General features: G+C 42.6%; 2 protein-coding genes across 4 annotated transcripts; one reads left to right on the top strand and one right to left on the bottom strand.

Moving 5' to 3' along the window:
- Positions 1 to 813: 813 nt before the first annotated feature.
- Positions 814 to 6,985, bottom strand: ufsp1 (UFM1-specific peptidase 1). 2 transcript variants are annotated; one of them, XM_019868685.1, is made up of 3 exons: positions 6,888 to 6,972; positions 2,235 to 2,333; positions 814 to 1,484 (listed from the first exon to the last, which is right to left on the bottom strand). In XM_019868685.1, exons 2-3 carry the CDS (start codon positions 2,290 to 2,292, stop codon positions 877 to 879), a joined length of 666 nt encoding a protein of 221 aa, XP_019724244.1. In that variant the 5' UTR covers positions 2,293 to 2,333; positions 6,888 to 6,972; the 3' UTR covers positions 814 to 876. The 2 variants fall into 2 exon arrangements, with proteins under 2 accessions (XP_019724244.1, XP_019724243.1); XM_019868684.1 differs by lacking the exon at positions 2,235 to 2,333 and having other exon boundaries at positions 6,888 to 6,985.
- Positions 6,905 to 26,900, top strand: epoa (erythropoietin a). Of its 2 annotated transcripts, none has more exons than XM_019868688.1 (5): positions 6,905 to 6,986; positions 23,911 to 24,041; positions 24,113 to 24,199; positions 24,283 to 24,447; positions 26,158 to 26,754. In XM_019868688.1, exons 1-5 carry the CDS (start codon positions 6,974 to 6,976, stop codon positions 26,308 to 26,310), a joined length of 549 nt encoding a protein of 182 aa, XP_019724247.1. In that variant the 5' UTR covers positions 6,905 to 6,973; the 3' UTR covers positions 26,311 to 26,754. The 2 variants fall into 2 exon arrangements, with proteins under 2 accessions (XP_019724247.1, XP_019724245.1); XM_019868686.1 differs by lacking the exon at positions 6,905 to 6,986 and adding an exon at positions 7,146 to 7,393 and having other exon boundaries at positions 26,158 to 26,900.
- Positions 26,901 to 27,008: the final 108 nt, after the last annotated feature.

Below are 27,008 nucleotides of genomic sequence, written 5' to 3'. Positions count from 1 at the left end.
CTGGTGGGTGAAGTTGGTATCCTTTTTTTCCAACTCCGGAACTCGGACCTCCCAGTTCAGAGGGGCGTTCGAGTGCACTTCACTTGTCGGAGGTCGCAAAGGTCCACTTCCAACCTTCCCCGAATGCAGCACAATTCAGGCTCCCTGTCGATCCTTAAAAGGCATTGAGTCAATAAATCTAAAATTAAAACTTTAATTGGCATCAAAATGTCTTAAATCCATATTATTCACAAAAAGGACACCGCCAATGACCTGAAACGGAAATAATCGCTTTGGTTTGGCCATACGCGGAAGTGAAACTCAAACTTGTCATGTTTGAACTTGATAACATGGCATGTTAAAGCGTGAAACTTTAATACTGAACCATGAAACTTCAGCTCATCCTAGTTCAGTAGTAGAGGTTTTTGTTCAACAGAGGGGACTGTTGAACAACCACGGAATGAAGTTCAGTTCAATGAGTCAATGACTTCTGCTTCAGAGATCGCACATATAGGCAACTACTGTACAACATGCAGCATATATTGCGAAATCTGCCGTGAAAAAAAACCAAGAGGCCCATTCAGCACTTTTGCTACTAGATTTACAAACCTTTACTTAAAAAAGTTCGTCCTGTAGCAACTAATTTAACTGTATGCTTTGTAAAAAGCTATTTTGCACCGACATTCGATAACTGAATTAAGTAAAAACAACAGTTGTTTGAAAAACAACTGTTGCGTTTATCTTGGAATTCTATTTAGATTGTGACACCTTTCTCAATGTCAACTTTGGATTTTTTAGTACCCTAAGTTTGAAAGAAACAAATGAGCTGAACAAAACTTTCATAACATACGTTTACTTCATTCATCACGAGCCCCACACAATGTTCATTTTACGAGTTCAGGTGGGTTTTCTGCCAGTCTGAGGTAAACACAGATTATAAAAAGAAGACTGATTGAAAGACGCCAATCTTTTCCACGCTGCCCAGCCTCGCCTTTGTGCCTCTCCCCTCTCCAGCTGACCTCCATAGTAGTGGGGGTCCACGATCAGCAGGTAGCTCCCAGCGCCCCCGGTGCACACCCCCAAGACCCCTTTTGAAGAGTTGTCCCTGTCCCCGCCCATCATGACAGGACATCCGCGTTTGCCAAAGTGCTGATGGAGCTCTTCTATGGCGATCTGCTCGAGCTCTCCTCCACTTCTGACATGCACCAACCTACAGGGAACATCATAAAAATAAGAAAGCACCAGAGAGGCTTCAAATGTCCCAATCCACTCCTTAGAACCCAGAAATGAGCTCGGTTTGTCCATCATGGACACTAAGGCTTGTTGGATCTCTGGAATGCTAGGTGGAGGTTTGTTTTCGATTCGAGGTTTCACATTATATCCCAGCCAGGAAGCCATAGTCTGGATGGTGCGGTATCCACACCCCCAGCCTCTGTCATCTTGTCCATCGCAGCCGTAATAGTAGTAGTGGTAGTCCCCTTCGGCGAGGCTCGTTTGCAGAGGATCTGCAACAGGGGGCGGCAGACCAGTATGGACGTTCGTCAAAAGAGTTGACACCTTCGTCATAGCATTTACATTTCCAGTGGCGCTTCCACCCCAATCTATCACCATCTCGCCTGCCGAATCGAGATCGCTTTGGTCCATGTTTAAAAGTCCTGTTCTGTTTAATTTGCTCCAGTCTCTAAGGAGAGGATGACTCGCTTGACATCGACTTCCTGTTTTGGTGTAACTACATTATTCTTTCGTGTGATTGCCGCGAAGTTGCGGCGGATATTAGTTCCTACCAATGACGTACAAATAGAACAAAAATTCACATTTTTTTAAAGTTTACTACATGTTTGAATCTTTTTTTCAGATGGACTGTTACATTGAGACTTACAAATTTGGAGATAACGAAAAAGGTAAAAAGATTTTTGACATATACTGCAAGTTGTTTATTTGGAGTCTGTCAACAATTTGTCGATATATTTACTTAAAAGTTAGACGAGTGTGTAGTCTTTGTTTAAAATGTAACGGGTTGTTTGAAAACTAATAATTATTGGCTATTATGCTTCAGTTTATATTCGATCTTAAAAACATAATCTTTTTACCAAATGTTACCAAAAATGTACAACCACAATCCTCCAACTGCAATGACTTTGGAATTAAAATTTAAAAAACACATTTGTTTACAGAACTGCCAATCTTCTCTTGTGCAGGTACCTTTCGGTTCTCCTGGCAGTTCTCAATACTTCCAGTAGGGAGAAGCAGTGTACCTTGAGGCCAGTGTGGAGGCCCTTCTGCACCTGAGTTCATCACCAGGCATGGGTTCATGCATGAGGAACTGATTCATGGACCGCCTGCCGCATTGCTTCCTGAAAGATGATAACATGATAAGTATACTTTTATGTTATAACACAAATTAAGAGGCGAGTTAATACTGTTAAATAAGACAATCATGTGTTTTTATCCATTCTACTGCATCTACGTATGTCCTGTTTGGAGAGGAGATCTGCCACCACCAAATGGGCACCCCTCATGGCACTGTCCGATTTCTGAAAGTCTTTCTGGATGAAAAATTAAACTGAGCATTAAATGGTGTAATCCGGATAGTACACTGTAAAATGGCCTGTTGGTTAAACTCATTCAACTCTCAAGAAAGAATGAAATCAATCTGAGGTGCTACTTAGCTGTTAGGCTTTACTTCATGCTGTGTAAACGTGACTGAGATGATGCATTCACAGTTGACATATTAGCAGTAATTTATAAAAATAATAAGTAAAAAGTACATTTTTGTTGTTATTTTGTGGCACAGGGCTGTTTTGAATTGGTCATAACAAGGATGCAAGTCAATCAGTGTCATGATTGCCTTCCGCTTGGACATTAAGTGTGGACGCGGTTCATCAAGCTGTGTTGTGTTTGTTGTTTTGTGCTGCGGGCCAACCATGGTAATCGGAATTTTGTCATGATGTGTAAACAGGAGTTGGACCTCAGCGTCATACTTTGTCAATAACCACTCCAGAGAAGTGACGAATACAGGCCATGGCTCGCGTGTTTATAAGAGAACTTGAGAAAGGAAAACGTGCGACATCTGACAAACTTCCACCACTAGGAAGTGCAGCTACTCTAATTTGTCTGTCGCATTGATGCCAAGGATGTTTTGGAAGACGACTCAGGCGCCTCTAATTACATCATTGTTGTTGCAGAATTACAACATACTGGATCAATGTCAGCTGGTGGATTTCCCGTAACAACTATTGAACAAATAAATGGATACTGACATGATATCAGGTTAAGATAAATGTGTTTTTCAAACTGGAATACAAAACACCCCAAACTTTTTTTACTGAGCATTAAGATTATGATTAGACAAATGATAAGACAAATGATTTTTTTTTTGCCGTCGGCACCGATGTGATGAAAGCCAAGTCGAAGAATCGAAGTCAATGGTGTCAGTGACCCTCAACCTTTCGAACGCCACGGCCCGCTGGCACGTCGACGCACATTTTGACAGATTGGCATTCAAGCAACAAAAAATGACTAATCGGAAGAGAAAAAAAAGTGATTAGTGACTAGTCAACTTCAAGCTCGAGTCGACTAGGCTGCACTATGCGTGGAACCGTGTTATAACGTGCTTCGTTTTCTGTATCATGCAAAGCATCAATGTTTTTCCAGTGACCATTAACTGTTGCACAGCTGATGATTTTTTTTTTTTTAACCGTCGCCACTGATGTGATGAAAGCCGAGTCGAAGTCGATTGGTCAGTGGCATCTGTGACCCCCAAACCTTTATAGCACTATGAACCGGTGTCACGTACGGACAGATTTTGATGTATCGTCACAGAAACAACCAAAATTGTTGAATAGAAAGACAAGATGATAAAAACAAGTGATTAGTGACTAGTCGACTTCAAGCTCGAGTCGACTAGGCTGCATTATACTGTATGTGTATCCGGTTTCTGATGCGTTTCTTTTTCTGTATTGTGCAGAGCATTAATGTTTAATGATTTTATTTTCAGGGCTGCACAACTGCAGATTTTATTTTTATTATTATTATTATTATTTTTAACCGATGCCACTAATGTGATGAAAGTCATAGTTGATTAATCAATGGTGTCAGTGACCCTTAACCTCTGTAGCACCATGAACCAGTGTCACGTAAAGATGTAATTTGACAAATTGTCATCGAAACAACAAAAATTGACTAACAGTAAAACAACGTGCCCAAAACCAGTGATCAGCGATGAGTCGACTTCAAGTTGGAGTCGACTAGTCAGTCGAACCTCGAGTGGGTTGTTCACCACTTGTCAGGATGCATTTTGGCTTCCATTGATGACACTACACAGGGGATAGCAGATGCTCACTCCACGTTTGGCAGTACTTGACCAACTCATTAGATAGGACACGACTGTATATAGTAGATAGTGCGAGATTCCAAATACAGCCATATTCTGAGGGAAATCACAGTGATCTGGTTCCTGTCCTGTAATGCCCCCCACCCAGTAACATTTTGTCAGTGACACGGGATCACAGCAAGGTCACCGTATTCCTGTCACCATGGCCGCCTACAAGCCGAAACAAGGAATTCCGGCCCCCAGTCGGTGGCTCCTACCTCGGCTCCGGTGTACCTAACAGGCCCCCTCGCCCCACCCCCCCTCCATTCTTTTATGTCAGCTTCCTGTCTTGTGTCGCGCCAGAGGAGTAGACCTGGCTGGCCACGAGCCCACAAACGTGGATGAGAAATGGAGACGCACAGAAACGGCGGCAATGGGCCAGACGTGGCCTCTATATGCGCTCATAAAGCCGCGAGGTTTAGCCTTGACAAACTCATGTGCAACCGATGCAATGTTTGCATGCCGATGGGTCATGATGACGACGCTCCCACGCCGGCCCTTGACTACACTCACACACACACACAGGCATGCACGCACGCACACACTGAAACCCCCTGGAGTCACCTTCCACCCTGAGCCCTCTGATCATGAAGCATGGCTCGCAGCACGTACCTTGTCTCGCTCTCCCCACACTCCCATTCTGGCTCAGACAAAAGCAAACAGCGAGAGCAAACACAGCAACAATCTGTCAACATTGTCTCCTTCACTTTAACTTGGCGGCAGTTGAGCTTTGAAGCTGCGATTCATCATGTGCAGGTACACGTGCGTATAGTTTCCTGGTTTGGAATTGCGCCGAGACGTGATTCCTTAAATTAAATTGTATTCGACCGAGGCCGGCAACATATTCGAAAGAGCACCTGAGTGTGAGCGGAGCGCCAATCAAACGTGAACGTCGGGGTCTTTGGCGAGGTCAACTCGTGCATTGTGCGAACATACATAATTCCCCACTGACTCTATGAATGAACTGAACGGCAACAGGTCATGGTTGGCTACTTGAGCCACTGAAGCTTGTGACATTGCATGACACACACGCACGCTCTCTCCCCTCCCCTCCTGCATAACAGCAATCGTAAGGGCCACACGGTGGGAACTTCCAGGAAGGATCGATGCCTTTTAATAGCTGCGCTTCCACGGGGTCACGGCGAGGATGTTTAAAATTGGCATATAGATCTGACATGTGCATTTGATTCTCATGCAATCGATCCAGCCCCGTTTAGCTTGACCGCTTCCATGACACGAATGAAGCCAACAGCCAATAAAGCAGCCATCTTGCCTCCTGTGTGCGTCCGGGGGCCATTCGTGTCTTCATATCACAAGGAAGCCATATCATGTCTCGCCTATTTTAGAAACACTGCCCGCTCACACTCGCGAGGCCGCCGTGGACAAGATTCTTGGAATCCCTGCCTCTTCCTGAAGCGTAAAATTGGTTTTCGTGGTTCAGAGTGGACTTGAGTTCTAGAAACAAAATCGGAAGGAGGCTTGAGCGCACGCGGCCTCCAATGCAACAAACCGCAATTGAAGACTGAAGAGTCTATCTAGTGATGTGTAAGTGATTTACGTTGGAACAACTTGAAGTTATTGAGATTTACGGCAACAATTTTGCACAACAAATGAAGCAAGATGTTCGCTCCAAAACTATTTGCTGAGTTGTTTTACTGATGTCTTTAAGTTGGTGGCGGAAATGCAAGGTACAATTAGTTATGTCAACTATCATTTTTTTGGTTGTGAAATGTGGGAAAGCTTAAAATATTTTGCTAAATTGCCCAACTTAACTTAATGTTTTTGTTTACAGTGCATAAGTGCCCACTGCTCACTGCCCTGAAAAAAATGGATGAATTTACTCAATTTTATAGCTCATCAAATGTCTGCACAAAATCAAATCATCTGCATCCAAATATATCTTCAAAGTAGATGAATACTCCATTTAAAAAAATTTTACCTGGATCCAGTTGACAACCAGTTGGCAAAGTAAAATGAAGTCAATTAAACAACACCTTTTTATCAGTAGAATAATCTAGAATTAGAAAAATGCCATTAAGGTCAATAGGATTTAATGTTTAAAAACACACACGCGCACTCGCACACATTTTTTGCAAACCTTGTGGACCTGGAAAAAAATTTAGAAAATCAATTCGGTACAGAAAGAACAATTTTTGTAACATCAGTACTGTATTGTCTAATTTAAAGGGCAGCCAAGTTGCATCTAGAATGAACTGTCATCTCTCTATGACGCAAAGAGTCATTTGAAAAATAAATTGTGTGTGTGGGGGTGGGGGGGTGCAAAAACACCCACGCAAGCAAATGGAAGGCACCCAAACAATGGATGGGAAGTCTCAGCACCTTGTTAGCGAGCCACTATTTACCTTTTTGGGAGCCATTCTTTATAAACAGCGAAAGCCTTTCGTTGGGACAACAATGACAGAAAACATTTTGGGGGGCAGTGGGATTGTCACCAAGCGGACAATGCAACCTTATCCCCCTGGACATCAATTATTTACAGACAAAATAAAAAGCATCACTTTTTAGAAACACCTACCGGATAAGCGGCGTGCATCCCCAAGACCCTCGTTCCCAATTAACGGTCCGAGGCGCGCGGACGGTGCGAGCGATGCGGATGGTGCCATGGACTTTCCCGGTGAGTTATCGAACTGGGTTTTTTTTTTTTGGCCCTTCCACGCTGGGGGAGCTGGAGGGGGGAGACACGCGCGTCCTCGCCTTCGCAGCTCGCGCCTTTGGGAGGGCGCGGGTGGCTGCTGGGGTGGGGGTGGTGAGGCAAATAAAAAGCTTTCGCCAGAGCCGAGCCGTGATGCAAACGCGGTCTGCTGGGGGAGGGAGGGGGTCTCGTTCTATCTACGACACAGGCAGACTTCCTCGCCACGGAGCTTTTTTTTTTTTTTTTTTTTTTTTTTTTTTTTTGGGGTTTTTTTTGAGGGGGGGAGTTGCGACTTTGCTGGCCGCTGCAAGCTTCGTTGATGCGCATTTGCTGGCATGTTGATGAAAGATGAGGCAGCCGTGTGCGAATGTTGCAGAACACCGGTAGAGGTAAGAGACCCGTCACGATGTCTGATCAGGTGCTGACAAAGCATGATCCAGCATGTCTGCGCAAAGTGGGGGGACTATTGACATTGTCGCTGAAAGCTTTGGACACTCATTCATGCTTCGAAACACCGTCGCGCGCGCACACACACGCAGAAAAAGCAAACCGGCACAAATCTACTTCAATCCGTTTTGGATTCATGATTACGTGGTCATTTTTCTGCTCTGAATGCTCCAGTCAAGTATAGCAGAATGGCTGAGGGCAAACTGCGCCTGCACGCACTGCAGAACATTCAGTTCAAATGCTGAATAGCGACAGATTCGTTCAGCAATCTTCATGTAACCAATTGCTGGAATGCCCAGTCCCAGAGTTGTGAAGGTCAGGTACAACGATGACTTTTGACAAGTCGTTATGCTCTTTAGATGATGCCGTTCTTACAGTCAGCATAAGGAACATGAATACATCTGACACTTTCTCATTGCACATTTACCCGAAGCTGCGCAGCAGCGCAAAGTTTCAATTTTGAGTTCCTCGGGAGAACAGTTCTTTTCGGCATCTCCACAGGGAGAACGAAACGGCACTTAAGTACAACCAAGTACGTCTGGCTGATAAGGAGAAATCTTCAAGTAATTGACTGGGGGCTGTTCTTTCAATGACAATTCATAATGTGATTAAATGTGACGATACTATATTGGTACAATTCTCTTTGGCAAATTGGTCTACAACAAAGGAAATGATACTGGCTGTGGATACTGGAAATGATTGTAAAAGAATGCAGGTTAGGCACGGAGATGATCCGATCCATTTTGAACCCGGAGGACAGGTTAGTGGTTCATGCAGTCTAAACCATCGTGCGTCTAAAGAGGCTAATGACTGCAGTGGAGGGCTGGTGGTGGAGGCTATGTGCACACACTTAAGTGCAAAGTGACATTATTCCAAAAATGTGTCGACCTCAGCACATTCCGCCGTTGCAAAGTCGATGGCATTCGACTATACTTGTGAAAAGCTGTAAAAGTGCAAACTTTTTAAGAAGCATTCATCCGACAAACAGCACTGTCAGAAATAGGGGTGCGGTTGGAGTACCTCAAGGTTCATTCATGTCCCCCCTGCACTTTTCTCCAAAAGTGGAACACCTTGGTCCCGAAACTTAAAACCTACAAATGCATGAGGGGTCAATTGTGTGTAATGTGAACACTGACTGTGCAGATTCCAGCAAAGTTGTCACCTACTCGGGGGTGCAGAGGTTATGCTCGGGATTCCAGCTCGGCCAAGGTGACAGTGACGTCGCACCAACAAGCCAGCCAACCTTGGTGAAGGAGGTCAGGAGGCAAATGCTCCTCAAAATGGCATCTCCTCCTCTTCTCACTCCCACATTTAGCCTCCTGCCACGTTGGAGTGGGTGAACCCGCAACGTCGGAACCTCACGTGCGCATCCCAGAGCCTCTGGGACGCTTGCCACCGTTCGCTCGAAGCCACTTGTGCACGGCGCGGCTTGAATTTAAAATAGATTAGTTGGCGGACGTGGCTCGTCGGCCATTTCAATTCTCCCGCCACACGAGGTGATAACGCATTCCCACGTAGGCAATGGCGGAGGTGCAGAGGTCAAAGTTAATCCTCAGGGGGGAGTCACACACTCGTTCTGTTTGCAAAGGAGGCTAATGATTTGCACACACCTCTGCCACCAGAGCATACGTTCGAGAAAGGGTTGACCCTCAGAATGAAATCATCAATCATTAAGATTCAGATTGGGCGCCTTCCATCTGAGTCACTGCTCAGAGATTTGCATGCCTCCAACTTGGTGGGAAAACTCCTTATCTGTCCCCAAGGCATGCCTGGACGAGACGGCATATAAAAGGCATCCCTGGATGAGTTTGAATCAAGGTCATAAGATGAAATGACACAAAACTAATGCTGACCAATGACTGTCACCAAAAAAAAAAAAAAAAGTTGCAGAGTGGAAAACATTAGCTACTTCTCAATGGGAATAACATCCGTAAATCTGAAAGTCCACTTGAACAGTTCAGAACTTGCATAAACTTGAATTGACCAAGAAATGTCCCGATTCAATTAGAACTGGTGTTTACGATGTTCACATTTTGACGTCATGAGACCAAGACGACACCAAACAATGGATAAACAGTACATTGCCATCGTGATGCTTCAAACCTGACCTTCTCAGACGCAAGTGGCCACTGAGCTTAGAGAGTCAGAGAGTATCATCAGCAGGTTGCAAAAGAGATACCGAGAGACTGGAAGAGTCACAGAAAGATGTCGAAGTGGACGTCCTTTGGCCACATCCCATGCTGATGAGCGCTACATTGTGAACAATGCCCTGAGAAACCGGATGATGAATGCCACTCAACTCCCGGGAGGTGTGAGGCACCCAAGCGTCACGTCAGACCATTCGAAAGCGTTTACATCAGCCTGGTCCGCGCGCTAGACGGCGTACAAGGGTACCTGACTACACCGTTCGTTGGGCCCAGGCGTCATCGTCTTGCATGGGCCAGGGAGTATTTATGTTGGATGAGAGACCAGTGGCCCTCAGTGCTGTTGTGCTTTTAACGGTGGCGGTGTTACAACCAAACAATTTTGACCAAACACAAATGAATTAAAAGTCGCTGAATTTGAAAACCAAATGTGTAAATGAAATAAAAACGAACCATGGTTAAAAAAAAAAAAATAAAAAAAAAAGAGTCCAAAGCTATGACCTCTTTGAAATCTCGTGTTGAATATTCTGAGGTGCAGTCAATGATTGCACTTCTGGCCACTCCAGGCAAATTGCGCCGCGAGCCCGTACAACTTCAGCGCGCCTTCATCTGATGATCCTTTGTGTCGTCGCGCCCTGCGTCACACTGGGGCTGCAGTGAAAGAGTGCATTCAGCTCGAGGTGCACAAGGGCCAGGCGGCGTGCCCACATGACAAGACAACAGGAGACCTGCTCTCATTTGCCAAGCACACCCGGTGAGCTGGCCTTGAGTAAACACAAGAATTCAGTCGCCGTATGCATTGTGCGTGCGGAGTTCTTTTCGCATCAGCGCAAACAGCGAGAGATGAACGACCCCAACTCGGGCTGAACAATTCATTCAATTCAAATTCGACATCAAGGGGGCCTTGAAAAAATGGTCACGCATTTAACAGAAACTACAAAATGCGGGGACGGCGGGGGAATCACACACTTACCATTCAGCCATAATCACAACTAAACTAGGGTTTGCTGACTCACACATCGTAGGAGTGTCCGGCTGTGCATAGCGATGCCAAGTCTAAGTTAGCATGTAGCATAAGTGGTCGTAAGCTTTGCAACAATAAACGGAACGCTCCTAACATGATAGCATCGATGTTGTCACGTTTTGTGGGGGTATTTTTTTTTTTTTAATTGCGGCTCATTGCCGCATGCTCCGCTCATGATAGCATCGATGTTGTCACGTTTTGTGGGGGTGTTTTTTTTTTTTTTAATTGCGGCTCATCGCCGCATGCTCCGCATAAGAATCAATCACGAGTGGGACACCCTGCACCATTTCACGGCAAGAGTTTAAGCTCAGACTGCCGCCAATCATTCTTATTTGGATCAGCACCAAATGGCATAGCTTCGTAGATTTATCTGCGCTAAAATTGTCCAATGCACAGCGTTTCATGGAAATTGGCTAATTTGTTTTTACATGAAGCTGTTCCCAAGCAAAATCACAGAATGAAATGAGTGGAAATGCCACAAATATGTTCCAGCCTTTTCCTGAAAAAAAAAAACAACAAAGAAATTGTTGGAATTTTCATGAGGGAAAAATTGCTAGGGTGGTGTAATACAGATGTTTCACTGCAATGTCACGAGTCCTCTCAGCTCATCAATGCGGCACTAATATGTGCCTTTCTTTGCAGAGGATGAATAATGTATGTCTGTGACGAGTGCACTGTTATGTTGACACTCTACACCAGGGATGTCAAACCAATTTTTTTTTGTCACGGGCCACATTGTAATTACTGCTTCCCTTGAGGGGACATTAGGACTGTGAAACCGTGTAAAAAAACTCAAGAGTAATGGTTTATTCAAGTACAGTATTGTCTACGTTAGTGTAATGAGAGGTTTGGTAACAAGAAAATGCGTACAACGTCTGTGTTATTTATTAAATATGCAAATTTTAAATTTTGGTACAGATTTCAGCGAGCATCATGAAAGTTGACATGTTTGATTTGCTTCCGCGGGCCGCATAAAATGATGTGGCGGGCCAGATCCGGCCTCGGGGCCTTGAGTTTGACACCTGCGATCTCCACGTTGCGACACTGTGGGTGTCTTTGATCAGTTATGAATGGGCAATAGCATTGGAACTAGTCATGCTAGCAGACTGAAATACTAAACCACATCTGGCTTGTGTATTCTCTTTGGTGTATGTTTCGTTTGAGAGTAAACTTCAACCCTGTTTTGAAGGCTTGCTCGCTACCTCCACTCAAGTAAAAGGAAAAATAAAAACAGAGCAATGATGTCTTTGATCAGTTATGAATAGATAATAGCATTGGAACTAGTCTGCTAGCATTATGCTAGCAGACTGAAATGCTAAGCCACATCTGGCTTGTGTATTCTCTTTGGTGTATGTTTCGTTTGAGAGTAAACTTCAACCCTGTTTTGAAGGCTTGCTCGCTACCTCCACTCAAGTAAAAGGAAAAATAAAAACAGAGCAATGATGTCTTTGATCAGTTATGAATAGATAATAGCATTGGAACTAGTCTGCTAGCATTATGCTAGCAGACTGAAATGCTAAGCCACATCTGGCTTGTGTATTCTCTTTGGTGTATGTTTCGTTTGAGAGTAAACTTCAACCCTGTTTTGAAGGCTTGCTCGCTACCTCCACTCAAGTAAAAGGAAAAATAAAAACAGAGCAATGATGTCTTTGATCAGTTATGAATAGATAATAGCATTGGAACTAGTCTGCTAGCATTATGCTAGCAGACTGAAATGCTAAGCCACATCTGGCTTGTGTATTCTCTTTGGTGTATGTTTCGTTTGAGAGTAAACTTCAACCCTGTTTTGAAGGCTTGCTCGCTACCTCCACTCAAGTAAAAGGAAAAATAAAAACAGAGCAATGATGTCTTTGATCAGTTATGAATAGATAATAGCATTGGAACTAGTCTGCTAGCATTATGCTAGCAGACTGAAATGCTAAGCCACATCTGGCTTGTGTATTCTCTTTGGTGTATGTTTCGTTTGAGAGTAAACTTCAACCCTGTTTTGAAGGCTTGCTCGCTACCTCCACTCAAGTAAAAGGAAAAATAAAAACAGAGCAATGATGTCTTTGATCAGTTATGAATAGATAATAGCATTGGAACTAGTCTGCTAGCATTATGCTAGCAGACTGAAATGCTAAGCCACATCTGGCTTGTGTATTCTCTTTGGTGTATGTTTCGTTTGAGAGTAAACTTCAACCCTGTTTTGAAGGCTTGCTCGCTACCTCCACTCAAGTAAAAGGAAAAATAAAAACAGAGCAATGATGTCTTTGATCAGTTATGAATAGATAATAGCATTGGAACTAGTCTGCTAGCATTATGCTAGCAGACTGAAATGCTAAGCCACATCTGGCTTGTGTATTCTCTTTGGTGTATGTTTCGTTTGAGAGTAAACTTCAACCCTGTTTTGAAGGCTTGCTCGCTACCTCCACTCAAGTAAAAGGAAAAATAAAAACAGAGCAATGATGTCTTTGATCAGTTATGAATAGATAATAGCATTGGAACTAGTCTGCTAGCATTATGCTAGCAGACTGAAATGCTAAGCCACATCTGGCTTGTGTATTCTCTTTGGTGTATGTTTCGTTTGAGAGTAAACTTCAACCCTGTTTTGAAGGCTTGCTCGCTACCTCCACTCAAGTAAAAGGAAAAATAAAAACAGAGCAATGATGTCTTTGATCAGTTATGAATAGATAATAGCATTGGAACTAGTCTGCTAGCATTATGCTAGCAGACTGAAATGCTAAGCCACATCTGGCTTGTGTATTCTCTTTGGTGTATGTTTCGTTTGAGAGTAAACTTCAACCCTGTTTTGAAGGCTTGCTCGCTACCTCCACTCAAGTAAAAGGAAAAATAAAAACAGAGCAATGATGTCTTTGATCAGTTATGAATAGATAATAGCATTGGAACTAGTCTGCTAGCATTATGCTAGCAGACTGAAATGCTAAGCCACATCTGGCTTGTGTATTCTCTTTGGTGTATGTTTCGTTTGAGAGTAAACTTCAACCCTGTTTTGAAGGCTTGCTCGCTACCTCCACTCAAGTAAAAGGAAAAATAAAAACAGAGCAATGATGTCTTTGATCAGTTATGAATAGATAATAGCATTGGAACTAGTCTGCTAGCATTATGCTAGCAGACTGAAATGCTAAGCCACATCTGGCTTGTGTATTCTCTTTGGTGTATGTTTCGTTTGAGAGTAAACTTCAACCCTGTTTTGAAGGCTTGCTCGCTACCTCCACTCAAGTAAAAGGAAAAATAAAAACAGAGCAATGATGTCTTTGATCAGTTATGAATAGATAATAGCATTGGAACTAGTCTGCTAGCATTATGCTAGCAGACTGAAATGCTAAGCCACATCTGGCTTGTGTATTCTCTTTGGTGTATGTTTCGTTTGAGAGTAAACTTCAACCCTGTTTTGAAGGCTTGCTCGCTACCTCCACTCAAGTAAAAGGAAAAATAAAAACAGAGCAATGATGTCTTTGATCAGTTATGAATAGATAATAGCATTGGAACTAGTCTGCTAGCATTATGCTAGCAGACTGAAATGCTAAGCCACATCTGGCTTGTGTATTCTCTTTGGTGTATGTTTCGTTTGAGAGTAAACTTCAACCCTGTTTTGAAGGCTTGCTCGCTACCTCCACTCAAGTAAAAGGAAAAATAAAAACAGAGCAATGATGTCTTTGATCAGTTATGAATAGATAATAGCATTGGAACTAGTCTGCTAGCATTATGCTAGCAGACTGAAATGCTAAGCCACATCTGGCTTGTGTATTCTCTTTGGTGTATGTTTCGTTTGAGAGTAAACTTCAACCCTGTTTTGAAGGCTTGCTCGCTACCTCCACTCAAGTAAAAGGAAAAATAAAAACAGAGCAATGATGTCTTTGATCAGTTATGAATAGATAATAGCATTGGAACTAGTCTGCTAGCATTATGCTAGCAGACTGAAATGCTAAGCCACATCTGGCTTGTGTATTCTCTTTGGTGTATGTTTCGTTTGAGAGTAAACTTCAACCCTGTTTTGAAGGCTTGCTCGCTACCTCCACTCAAGTAAAAGGAAAAATAAAAACAGAGCAATGATGTCTTTGATCAGTTATGAATAGATAATAGCATTGGAACTAGTCTGCTAGCATTATGCTAGCAGACTGAAATGCTAAGCCACATCTGGCTTGTGTATTCTCTTTGGTGTATGTTTCGTTTGAGAGTAAACTTCAACCCTGTTTTGAAGGCTTGCTCGCTACCTCCACTCAAGTAAAAGGAAAAATAAAAACAGAGCAATGATGTCTTTGATCAGTTATGAATAGATAATAGCATTGGAACTAGTCTGCTAGCATTATGCTAGCAGACTGAAATGCTAAGCCACATCTGGCTTGTGTATTCTCTTTGGTGTATGTTTCGTTTGAGAGTAAACTTCAACCCTGTTTTGAAGGCTTGCTCGCTACCTCCACTCAAGTAAAAGGAAAAATAAAAACAGAGCAATGATGTCTTTGATCAGTTATGAATAGATAATAGCATTGGAACTAGTCTGCTAGCATTATGCTAGCAGACTGAAATGCTAAGCCACATCTGGCTTGTGTATTCTCTTTGGTGTATGTTTCGTTTGAGAGTAAACTTCAACCCTGTTTTGAAGGCTTGCTCGCTACCTCCACTCAAGTAAAAGGAAAAATAAAAACAGAGCAATGATGTCTTTGATCAGTTATGAATAGATAATAGCATTGGAACTAGTCTGCTAGCATTATGCTAGCAGACTGAAATGCTAAGCCACATCTGGCTTGTGTATTCTCTTTGGTGTATGTTTCGTTTGAGAGTAAACTTCAACCCTGTTTTGAAGGCTTGCTCGCTACCTCCACTCAAGTAAAAGGAAAAATAAAAACAGAGCAATGATGTCTTTGATCAGTTATGAATAGATAATAGCATTGGAACTAGTCTGCTAGCATTATGCTAGCAGACTGAAATGCTAAGCCACATCTGGCTTGTGTATTCTCTTTGGTGTATGTTTCGTTTGAGAGTAAACTTCAACCCTGTTTTGAAGGCTTGCTCGCTACCTCCACTCAAGTAAAAGGAAAAATAAAAACAGAGCAATGATGTCTTTGATCAGTTATGAATAGATAATAGCATTGGAACTAGTCTGCTAGCATTATGCTAGCAGACTGAAATGCTAAGCCACATCTGGCTTGTGTATTCTCTTTGGTGTATGTTTCGTTTGAGAGTAAACTTCAACCCTGTTTTGAAGGCTTGCTCGCTACCTCCACTCAAGTAAAAGGAAAAATAAAAACAGAGCAATGATGTCTTTGATCAGTTATGAATAGATAATAGCATTGGAACTAGTCTGCTAGCATTATGCTAGCAGACTGAAATGCTAAGCCACATCTGGCTTGTGTATTCTCTTTGGTGTATGTTTCGTTTGAGAGTAAACTTCAACCCTGTTTTGAAGGCTTGCTCGCTACCTCCACTCAAGTAAAAGGAAAAATAAAAACAGAGCAATGATGTCTTTGATCAGTTATGAATAGATAATAGCATTGGAACTAGTCTGCTAGCATTATGCTAGCAGACTGAAATGCTAAGCCACATCTGGCTTGTGTATTCTCTTTGGTGTATGTTTCGTTTGAGAGTAAACTTCAACCCTGTTTTGAAGGCTTGCTCGCTACCTCCACTCAAGTAAAAGGAAAAATAAAAACAGAGCAATGATGTCTTTGATCAGTTATGAATAGATAATAGCATTGGAACTAGTCTGCTAGCATTATGCTAGCAGACTGAAATGCTAAGCCACATCTGGCTTGTGTATTCTCTTTGGTGTATGTTTCGTTTGAGAGTAAACTTCAACCCTGTTTTGAAGGCTTGCTCGCTACCTCCACTCAAGTAAAAGGAAAAATAAAAACAGAGCAATGATGTCTTTGATCAGTTATGAATAGATAATAGCATTGGAACTAGTCTGCTAGCATTATGCTAGCAGACTGAAATGCTAAGCCACATCTGGCTTGTGTATTCTCTTTGGTGTATGTTTCGTTTGAGAGTAAACTTCAACCCTGTTTTGAAGGCTTGCTCGCTACCTCCACTCAAGTAAAAGGAAAAATAAAAACAGAGCAATGATGTCTTTGATCAGTTATGAATAGATAATAGCATTGGAACTAGTCTGCTAGCATTATGCTAGCAGACTGAAATGCTAAGCCACATCTGGCTTGTGTATTCTCTTTGGTGTATGTTTCGTTTGAGAGTAAACTTCAACCCTGTTTTGAAGGCTTGCTCGCTACCTCCACTCAAGTAAAAGGAAAAATAAAAACAGAGCAATGATGTCTTTGATCAGTTATGAATAGATAATAGCATTGGAACTAGTCTGCTAGCATTATGCTAGCAGACTGAAATGCTAAGCCACATCTGGCTTGTGTATTCTCTTTGGTGTATGTTTCGTTTGAGAGTAAACTTCAACCCTGTTTTGAAGGCTTGCTCGCTACCTCCACTCAAGTAAAAGGAAAAATAAAAACAGAGCAATGATGTCTTTGATCAGTTATGAATAGATAATAGCATTGGAACTAGTCTGCTAGCATTATGCTAGCAGACTGAAATGCTAAGCCACATCTGGCTTGTGTATTCTCTTTGGTGTATGTTTCGTTTGAGAGTAAACTTCAACCCTGTTTTGAAGGCTTGCTCGCTACCTCCACTCAAGTAAAAGGAAAAATAAAAACAGAGCAATGATGTCTTTGATCAGTTATGAATAGATAATAGCATTGGAACTAGTCTGCTAGCATTATGCTAGCAGACTGAAATGCTAAGCCACATCTGGCTTGTGTATTCTCTTTGGTGTATGTTTCGTTTGAGAGTAAACTTCAACCCTGTTTTGAAGGCTTGCTCGCTACCTCCACTCAAGTAAAAGGAAAAATAAAAACAGAGCAATGATGTCTTTGATCAGTTATGAATAGATAATAGCATTGGAACTAGTCTGCTAGCATTATGCTAGCAGACTGAAATGCTAAGCCACATCTGGCTTGTGTATTCTCTTTGGTGTATGTTTCGTTTGAGAGTAAACTTCAACCCTGTTTTGAAGGCTTGCTCGCTACCTCCACTCAAGTAAAAGGAAAAATAAAAACAGAGCAATGATGTCTTTGATCAGTTATGAATAGATAATAGCATTGGAACTAGTCTGCTAGCATTATGCTAGCAGACTGAAATGCTAAGCCACATCTGGCTTGTGTATTCTCTTTGGTGTATGTTTCGTTTGAGAGTAAACTTCAACCCTGTTTTGAAGGCTTGCTCGCTACCTCCACTCAAGTAAAAGGAAAAATAAAAACAGAGCAATGATGTCTTTGATCAGTTATGAATAGATAATAGCATTGGAACTAGTCTGCTAGCATTATGCTAGCAGACTGAAATGCTAAGCCACATCTGGCTTGTGTATTCTCTTTGGTGTATGTTTCGTTTGAGAGTAAACTTCAACCCTGTTTTGAAGGCTTGCTCGCTACCTCCACTCAAGTAAAAGGAAAAATAAAAACAGAGCAATGATGTCTTTGATCAGTTATGAATAGATAATAGCATTGGAACTAGTCTGCTAGCATTATGCTAGCAGACTGAAATGCTAAGCCACATCTGGCTTGTGTATTCTCTTTGGTGTATGTTTCGTTTGAGAGTAAACTTCAACCCTGTTTTGAAGGCTTGCTCGCTACCTCCACTCAAGTAAAAGGAAAAATAAAAACAGAGCAATGATGTCTTTGATCAGTTATGAATAGATAATAGCATTGGAACTAGTCTGCTAGCATTATGCTAGCAGACTGAAATGCTAAGCCACATCTGGCTTGTGTATTCTCTTTGGTGTATGTTTCGTTTGAGAGTAAACTTCAACCCTGTTTTGAAGGCTTGCTCGCTACCTCCACTCAAGTAAAAGGAAAAATAAAAACAGAGCAATGATGTCTTTGATCAGTTATGAATAGATAATAGCATTGGAACTAGTCTGCTAGCATTATGCTAGCAGACTGAAATGCTAAGCCACATCTGGCTTGTGTATTCTCTTTGGTGTATGTTTCGTTTGAGAGTAAACTTCAACCCTGTTTTGAAGGCTTGCTCGCTACCTCCACTCAAGTAAAAGGAAAAATAAAAACAGAGCAATGATGTCTTTGATCAGTTATGAATAGATAATAGCATTGGAACTAGTCTGCTAGCATTATGCTAGCAGACTGAAATGCTAAGCCACATCTGGCTTGTGTATTCTCTTTGGTGTATGTTTCGTTTGAGAGTAAACTTCAACCCTGTTTTGAAGGCTTGCTCGCTACCTCCACTCAAGTAAAAGGAAAAATAAAAACAGAGCAATGATGTCTTTGATCAGTTATGAATAGATAATAGCATTGGAACTAGTCTGCTAGCATTATGCTAGCAGACTGAAATGCTAAGCCACATCTGGCTTGTGTATTCTCTTTGGTGTATGTTTCGTTTGAGAGTAAACTTCAACCCTGTTTTGAAGGCTTGCTCGCTACCTCCACTCAAGTAAAAGGAAAAATAAAAACAGAGCAATGATGTCTTTGATCAGTTATGAATAGATAATAGCATTGGAACTAGTCTGCTAGCATTATGCTAGCAGACTGAAATGCTAAGCCACATCTGGCTTGTGTATTCTCTTTGGTGTATGTTTCGTTTGAGAGTAAACTTCAACCCTGTTTTGAAGGCTTGCTCGCTACCTCCACTCAAGTAAAAGGAAAAATAAAAACAGAGCAATGATGTCTTTGATCAGTTATGAATAGATAATAGCATTGGAACTAGTCTGCTAGCATTATGCTAGCAGACTGAAATGCTAAGCCACATCTGGCTTGTGTATTCTCTTTGGTGTATGTTTCGTTTGAGAGTAAACTTCAACCCTGTTTTGAAGGCTTGCTCGCTACCTCCACTCAAGTAAAAGGAAAAATAAAAACAGAGCAATGATGTCTTTGATCAGTTATGAATAGATAATAGCATTGGAACTAGTCTGCTAGCATTATGCTAGCAGACTGAAATGCTAAGCCACATCTGGCTTGTGTATTCTCTTTGGTGTATGTTTCGTTTGAGAGTAAACTTCAACCCTGTTTTGAAGGCTTGCTCGCTACCTCCACTCAAGTAAAAGGAAAAATAAAAACAGAGCAATGATGTCTTTGATCAGTTATGAATAGATAATAGCATTGGAACTAGTCTGCTAGCATTATGCTAGCAGACTGAAATGCTAAGCCACATCTGGCTTGTGTATTCTCTTTGGTGTATGTTTCGTTTGAGAGTAAACTTCAACCCTGTTTTGAAGGCTTGCTCGCTACCTCCACTCAAGTAAAAGGAAAAATAAAAACAGAGCAATGATGTCTTTGATCAGTTATGAATAGATAATAGCATTGGAACTAGTCTGCTAGCATTATGCTAGCAGACTGAAATGCTAAGCCACATCTGGCTTGTGTATTCTCTTTGGTGTATGTTTCGTTTGAGAGTAAACTTCAACCCTGTTTTGAAGGCTTGCTCGCTACCTCCACTCAAGTAAAAGGAAAAATAAAAACAGAGCAATGATGTCTTTGATCAGTTATGAATAGATAATAGCATTGGAACTAGTCTGCTAGCATTATGCTAGCAGACTGAAATGCTAAGCCACATCTGGCTTGTGTATTCTCTTTGGTGTATGTTTCGTTTGAGAGTAAACTTCAACCCTGTTTTGAAGGCTTGCTCGCTACCTCCACTCAAGTAAAAGGAAAAATAAAAACAGAGCAATGATGTCTTTGATCAGTTATGAATAGATAATAGCATTGGAACTAGTCTGCTAGCATTATGCTAGCAGACTGAAATGCTAAGCCACATCTGGCTTGTGTATTCTCTTTGGTGTATGTTTCGTTTGAGAGTAAACTTCAACCCTGTTTTGAAGGCTTGCTCGCTACCTCCACTCAAGTAAAAGGAAAAATAAAAACAGAGCAATGATGTCTTTGATCAGTTATGAATAGATAATAGCATTGGAACTAGTCTGCTAGCATTAGTCATTCCCCCCGCCACACGAGGTGATAACGCATTCCCACGTAGGCAATGGCGGAGGTGCAGAGGTCAAAGTTAATCCTCAGGGGGGAGTCACACACTCGTTCTGTTTGCAAAGGAGGCTAATGATTTGCACACACCTCTGCCACCAGAGCATACGTTCGAGAAAGGGTTGACCCTCAGAATGAAATCATCAATCATTAAGATTCAGATTGGGCGCCTTCCATCTGAGTCACTGCTCAGAGATTTGCATGCCTCCAACTTGGTGGGAAAACTCCTTATCTGTCCCCAAGGCATGCCTGGACGAGACGGCATATAAAAGGCATCCCTGGATGAGTTTGAATCAAGGTCATAAGATGAAATGACACAAAACTAATGATGACCAATGACTGTCACAAAAAAAAAAAAAAAGTTGCAGAGTGGAAAACATTAGCTACTTCTCAATGGGAATAACATCCGTAAATCTGAAAGTCCACTTGAACAGTTCAGAACTTGCATAAACTTGAATTGACCAAGAAATGTCCCGATTCAATTAGAACTGGTGTTTACGATGTTCACATTTTGACGTCATGAGACCAAGACGACACCAAACAATGGATAAACAGTACATTGCCATCGTGATGCTTCAAACCTGACCTTCTCAGACGCAAGTGGCCACTGAGCTTAGAGAGTCAGAGAGTATCATCAGCAGGTTGCAAAAGAGATACCGAGAGACTGGAAGAGTCACAGAAAGATGTCGAAGTGGACGTCCTTTGGCCACATCCCATGCTGATGAGCGCTACATTGTGAACAATGCCCTGAGAAACCGGATGATGAATGCCACTCAACTCCCGGGAGGTGTGAGGCACCCAAGCGTCACGTCAGACCATTCGAAAGCGTTTACATCAGCCTGGTCCGCGCGCTAGACGGCGTACAAGGGTACCTGACTACACCGTTCGTTGGGCCCAGGCGTCATCGTCTTGCATGGGCCAGGGAGTATTTATGTTGGATGAGAGACCAGTGGCCCTCAGTGCTGTTGTGCTTTTAACGGTGGCGGTGTTACAACCAAACAATTTTGACCAAACACAAATGAATTAAAAGTCGCTGAATTTGAAAACCAAATGTGTAAATGAAATAAAAACGAACCATGGTTAAAAAAAAAAAAATAAAAAAAAAAGAGTCCAAAGCTATGACCTCTTTGAAATCTCGTGTTGAATATTCTGAGGTGCAGTCAATGATTGCACTTCTGGCCACTCCAGGCAAATTGCGCCGCGAGCCCGTACAACTTCAGCGCGCCTTCATCTGATGATCCTTTGTGTCGTCGCGCCCTGCGTCACACTGGGGCTGCAGTGAAAGAGTGCATTCAGCTCGAGGTGCATAAAGCTATGACCTCTTTGAAATCTCGTGTTGAATATTCTGAGGTGCAGTCAATGATTGCACTTCTGGCCACTCCAGGCAAATTGCGCCGCGAGCCCGTACAACTTCAGCGCGCCTTCATCTGATGATCCTTTGTGTCGTCGCGCCCTGCGTCACACTGGGGCTGCAGTGAAAGAGTGCATTCAGCTCGAGGTGCACAAGGGCCAGGCGGCGTGCCCACATGACAAGACAACAGGAGACCTGCTCTCATTTGCCAAGCACACCCGGTGAGCTGGCCTTGAGTAAACACAAGAATTCAGTCGCCGTATGCATTGTGCGTGCGGAGTTCTTTTCGCATCAGCGCAAACAGCGAGAGATGAACGACCCCAACTCGGGCTGAACAATTCATTCAATTCAAATTCGACATCAAGGGGGCCTTGAAAAAATGGTCACGCATTTAACAGAAACTACAAAATGCGGGGACGGCGGGGGAATCACACACTTACCATTCAGCCATAATCACAACTAAACTAGGGTTTGCTGACTCACACATCGTAGGAGTGTCCGGCTGTGCATAGCGATGCCAAGTCTAAGTTAGCATGTAGCATAAGTGGTCGTAAGCTTTGCAACAATAAACGGAACGCTCCTAACATGATAGCATCGATGTTGTCACTTTGTGGGGGTATTTTTTTTTTTTAATTGCGGCTCATTGCCGCATGCTCCGCTTAAGAATCAATCACGAGTGGGACACCCTGCACCATTTCACGGCAAGAGTTTAAGCTCAGACTGCCGCCAATCATTCTTATTTGGATCAGCACCAAATGGCATAGCTTCGTAGATTTATCTGCGCTAAAATTGTCCAATGCACAGCGTTTCATGGAAATTGGCTAATTTGTTTTTACATGAAGCTGTTCCCAAGCAAAATCACAGAATGAAATGAGTGGAAATGCCACAAATATGTTCCAGCCTTTTCCTGAAAAAAAAAAACAACAAAGAAATTGTTGGAATTTTCATGAGGGAAAAATTGCTAGGGTGGTGTAATACAGATGTTTCACTGCAATGTCACGAGTCCTCTCAGCTCATCAATGCGGCACTAATATGTGCCTTTCTTTGCAGAGGATGAATAATGTATGTCTGTGACGAGTGCACTGTTATATTGACACTCTACACCAGGGATGTCAAACCAATTTTTTTTTGTCACGGGCCACATTGTAATTACTGCTTCCCTTGAGGGGACATTAGGACTGTGAAACCGTGTAAAAAAACTCAAGAGTAATGGTTTATTCAAGTACAGTATTGTCTACGTAGGTGTAATGAGAGGTTTGGTAACAAGAAAATGCGTACAACGTCTGTGTTATTTATTAAATATGCAAATTTTAAATTTTGGTACAGATTTCAGCGAGCATCATGAAAGTTGACATGTTTGATTTGCTTCCGCGGGCCGCATAAAATGATGTGGCGGGCCAGATCCGGCCTCGGGGCCTTGAGTTTGACACCTGCGATCTCCACGTTGCGACACTGTGGGTGTCTTTGATCAGTTATGAATGGGCAATAGCATTGGAACTAGTCATGCTAGCAGACTGAAATACTAAACCACATCTGGCTTGTGTATTCTCTTTGGTGTATGTTTCGTTTGAGAGTAAACTTCAACCCTGTTTTGAAGGCTTGCTCGCTACCTCCACTCAAGTAAAAGGAAAAATAAAAACAGAGCAATGATGTCTTTGATCAGTTATGAATAGATAATAGCATTGGAACTAGTCTGCTAGCATTATGCTAGCAGACTGAAATGCTAAGCCACATCTGGCTTGTGTATTCTCTTTGGTGTATGTTTCGTTTGAGAGTAAACTTCAACTCTGTTATGAAGGCTTTCTCCCTACCTCGAGTCATGTCAAAGGAAAAATAAAAACAGAGCAATGATGTCAGAATCCTAAGTCGGGTCACTGGTATTGTGACTGAACAGCCGTCGAAACCACAACAGCAAATCGCACCAGAAGCATCTTAACAGAGCGATTTGTTCCAGGACTACTTGCCTTGCTGTTGATGGTGTTGGAGTGGACCTGCCCAAGCCTGCCATCCCCGCTGAGGCCCATCTGCGACCTGAGGGTGCTGAACCATTTCATCAAAGAAGCGCAAGACGCCGAAGTCGCCATGGTGAGACGGTGGGCATCGTGATACGGCTTCACGGCCACGCCATTTCGTCACTCCTGCGCTTGTTTCCTTAGAAGTCATGCCGGAATGGATGCAGCCTGTCTCAGTCCGTCAGCATTCCCCAAACCAGAGTAGACTTTGACGTCTGGGATAGGAAAAATGTGAGACGTCCACCGACATTCTTGCTGCGAAATCCTGCCCAGTAGCTTACCTGTACTTAGCGCGTCACTTGTGTTTTGAGCAGGCCATGGAGAAAGCCCAGGAAGTGCAGTGCGGACTGTGGCTCCTGCAGCAGGCCCTCGGCTTGCTGCGCAGCTCGGTCACCAACGCGGCGCTGCACGGCCACATCGACAACTTGGTGAGGAACGTGCTCAGCATCAACGCCGTGCTGCGCAGCCTCAACATTCCGGTGAGTCGGCACGCCCGCGCTCCTTCGACGTACTGTGAGGGTTATATTAATGTTAGGGTTGAATATTATTTATCCTCTGCAAAGAATGACCAATGGGAAAAAAAAAAATTGTTGATAAAATAAAATCAGAAATGCTTGACAAAAACTAATTGAAACTACATCTTACGTTCATTACGGGAACTAAAGCTAATATTAAAGTGAAACTGTCCTTCATTTTCATCTTTGTCAATTAATACTGTATTGTACGTGAGCTTGAGGGGTTCATCTCAAATGTCTTTATTTCTCTATTGCTGTACGCCCGTACAGAACTATGAAGGTCAATCAGTCGTATGAGAACCAAAGTTTACTTTCCTTTGTTAGACAATACTGAGTGAACTTATTTTTATCTTGCACTCAATATTCCAAATCTTAAAAAAAAAATAACAATAATAATTACTAAAACAAATCAAAGCTAAACTAAAACGAAGCATTTTCAAAACACCTAAAAGGGACAAACCTACTATAAAAACAATTTAAAACCAACCAAATTTAAAAGACGAAAGTGAAACTAAAATAAAGAAACTATTACCGGTACAACCCTGAAGGTAACTCAATGTGCTTCGCATAATTCAAAGCACAACTTTCAATACATTTACAAACAAAAGAGTTGAAGACATTTAAAAACAAAGTAAAGGAATGAAAAGTCACTCTGTAGAATGACTAAAAGAAGGTACAGTGCAAGAACAAGATTTTGGAAAACAGGATTTAAAAAAATCCTCTGAAAGACCTCAATCGTAGATATGGAGGGTAGCGAGGGGGCATATTTATTAACCTGGATTTAAAGCAGTTACCCCCCCGAGGCTGACTTCACTTCTGTTCGAAGCTTATTTCATTTGCGTGCAGCATCACAGCTAAACGCTGCTTGACCGTGTTTGCTTTGAACAGTCATTTATAGATGACATTTTATGAAGGACCTTGATTGAGTCAGGATATGAGTGTTCGGTCAAATCCATCATGTTGGTGAGCCCTGATCTAAATATCTATCTAATATCTAAATAGGGATTGGATAGCTCATTGTGCAGTGACCTTTCCTTTTTTTTTTTTTTTTTTTGAAACCAAACAGTGATCTTTTTTTGTGCATCAAAACAAGAGCCAAATTGTTCTCCTTTTCAATGAAATTAGTCTCTGTGCACTGGAACATGGAACACATGCCGCTCTTCAAACACGCCTCGGTTTGCCTAATAGCGGTTTCAGTGTTCTAGAAACAGGGCTTTAAGTTAGGTAAATGTTATCAAATCTGTAGTTCTTTTTTTTTTTTTTTGGCTCCTTCTTGATCTTACTGAGTCATTTTGGACTACCGTGAGCTTTGTGGGAAAAGTTTGGACCAGGCGTAACTCCACCCCAGGGAGCAAACAAAACAAGGTCCTTGGAGGCCTGCTTGGACGGAGGGTAGAAGAAGCTCGACAAACACCAAACACGGAGTGGTATCGACACCAGTAATTTTGGACCTGAAAAATGCTCCAGAATTCCCCCAGACATCTTCCCAGAAAATATTTGCGACATGTGGCCCACAGGTGCTCTCCAGGGGCGGACAAAAGAATCACAGCCTGATTACAGATCAGTTGTATTTATCTTTGAAGTACCCCCCCCCCCGTTTGCTTTGAACCTCTTTCACAAGTGCTTCCTTTTGAAGATGTATTCACGCGTGTGACAATTCCATCTTTATGGCAGGAATACACGCCTCCGGCGAGCTCGGCGGGCCTGGAGAGCACATGGCGGGCGTCCACGGCGGCCGACTTGCTCCAAGTGCACGTCAACTTCCTGCGAGGCAAAGTGCGCCTCCTTCTCACGGACGCGCAGGCCTGTCAGCAAGACGTCAGCTGATTGCCCCACTCCAAGCTTTTGCCGCTTTATCCTGCCGAGGCGAGAGAAAGGCCTCCCCTTCTGATGACCTACTTGCTAGCTGCTAGAAGTGGTGTGGAATTTAGGAAACAAAAAAACAAAGCACAAAGCCACAACCATCCTTTTTTTTTTTTTTAACTGAGCGAAGTGAGGGCAAAGAACGGTCACAGCTGGAGAGAATGGCACCTTGAAATGTCCTCGCGGACATACGCAAAGAAGCGCGGCTCTTGCACTTTTGGTGTATGTGCCAGTTAAGACTGCACATGGGTGTGTTTGTCTCTTGCCTGACAGTTTAACCTTTTGAAATACGGAACAGGATCCGGTGAATAATTGATGACCTACAAAAAAACGTGAATGAGGCCTTCACACACACTTTCTGTCTGGTGTTTGTTTATTTGTACACAGTGACCAGGTGGCATAATTTTTTTTTTTTATAAAAATTGCATAATGACTATTTATACAGATTTTCTACTTTTGAGCTTTGTATTTGTCAGTGTTCATCTTGGGCGTGGCTAACACATGTTTGGAAAAGCCACCGTTTGCTTTGTGTCATCACATCGCCACCCCCCCCCAACCCGAAAAAAGGATGCAGTGAACGGGGCAGCCAGAGTTCAATCAGGAGTACATGAGAACCGTGAAGCTACTCCGTCACTATCTGTCCAACAAACAGTCAAGCAGAG

This window comes from Hippocampus comes, unplaced genomic scaffold (assembly GCF_001891065.2).
Source record: "Hippocampus comes isolate QL1 unplaced genomic scaffold, H_comes_QL1_v1.1 scaffold382, whole genome shotgun sequence".
Classification (NCBI taxonomy): domain Eukaryota; kingdom Metazoa; phylum Chordata; class Actinopteri; order Syngnathiformes; family Syngnathidae; genus Hippocampus; species Hippocampus comes.
Note: the sequence above shows the minus strand (reverse complement) of the source record. Positions and strands in the feature narration are given on the sequence as shown.

Excerpts from the sequence above, each read along its gene's own strand:
- epoa (XM_019868686.1), top strand. The coding sequence starts at position 7,372 with ATGTTGCAGAACACCGGTAGAG. Across the intron at positions 24,042-24,112 it reads AAGACGCCGAAGTCGCCATG|AAGTCATGCCGGAATGGATG; the intron begins GTGAGACGGTGG and ends TTGTTTCCTTAG. Across the intron at positions 24,448-26,157 it reads TGCGCAGCCTCAACATTCCG|GAATACACGCCTCCGGCGAG; the intron begins GTGAGTCGGCAC and ends TCTTTATGGCAG.
- ufsp1 (XM_019868684.1), bottom strand. The coding sequence starts at position 6,975 with ATGGCACCATCCGCATCGCTCGCACCGTCCGCGCGCCTCGGACCGTTA. Across the intron at positions 1,485-6,887 it reads GGATGCACGCCGCTTATCCG|ATCCTCTGCAAACGAGCCTC; the intron begins GTAGGTGTTTCT and ends CCCCTGTTGCAG.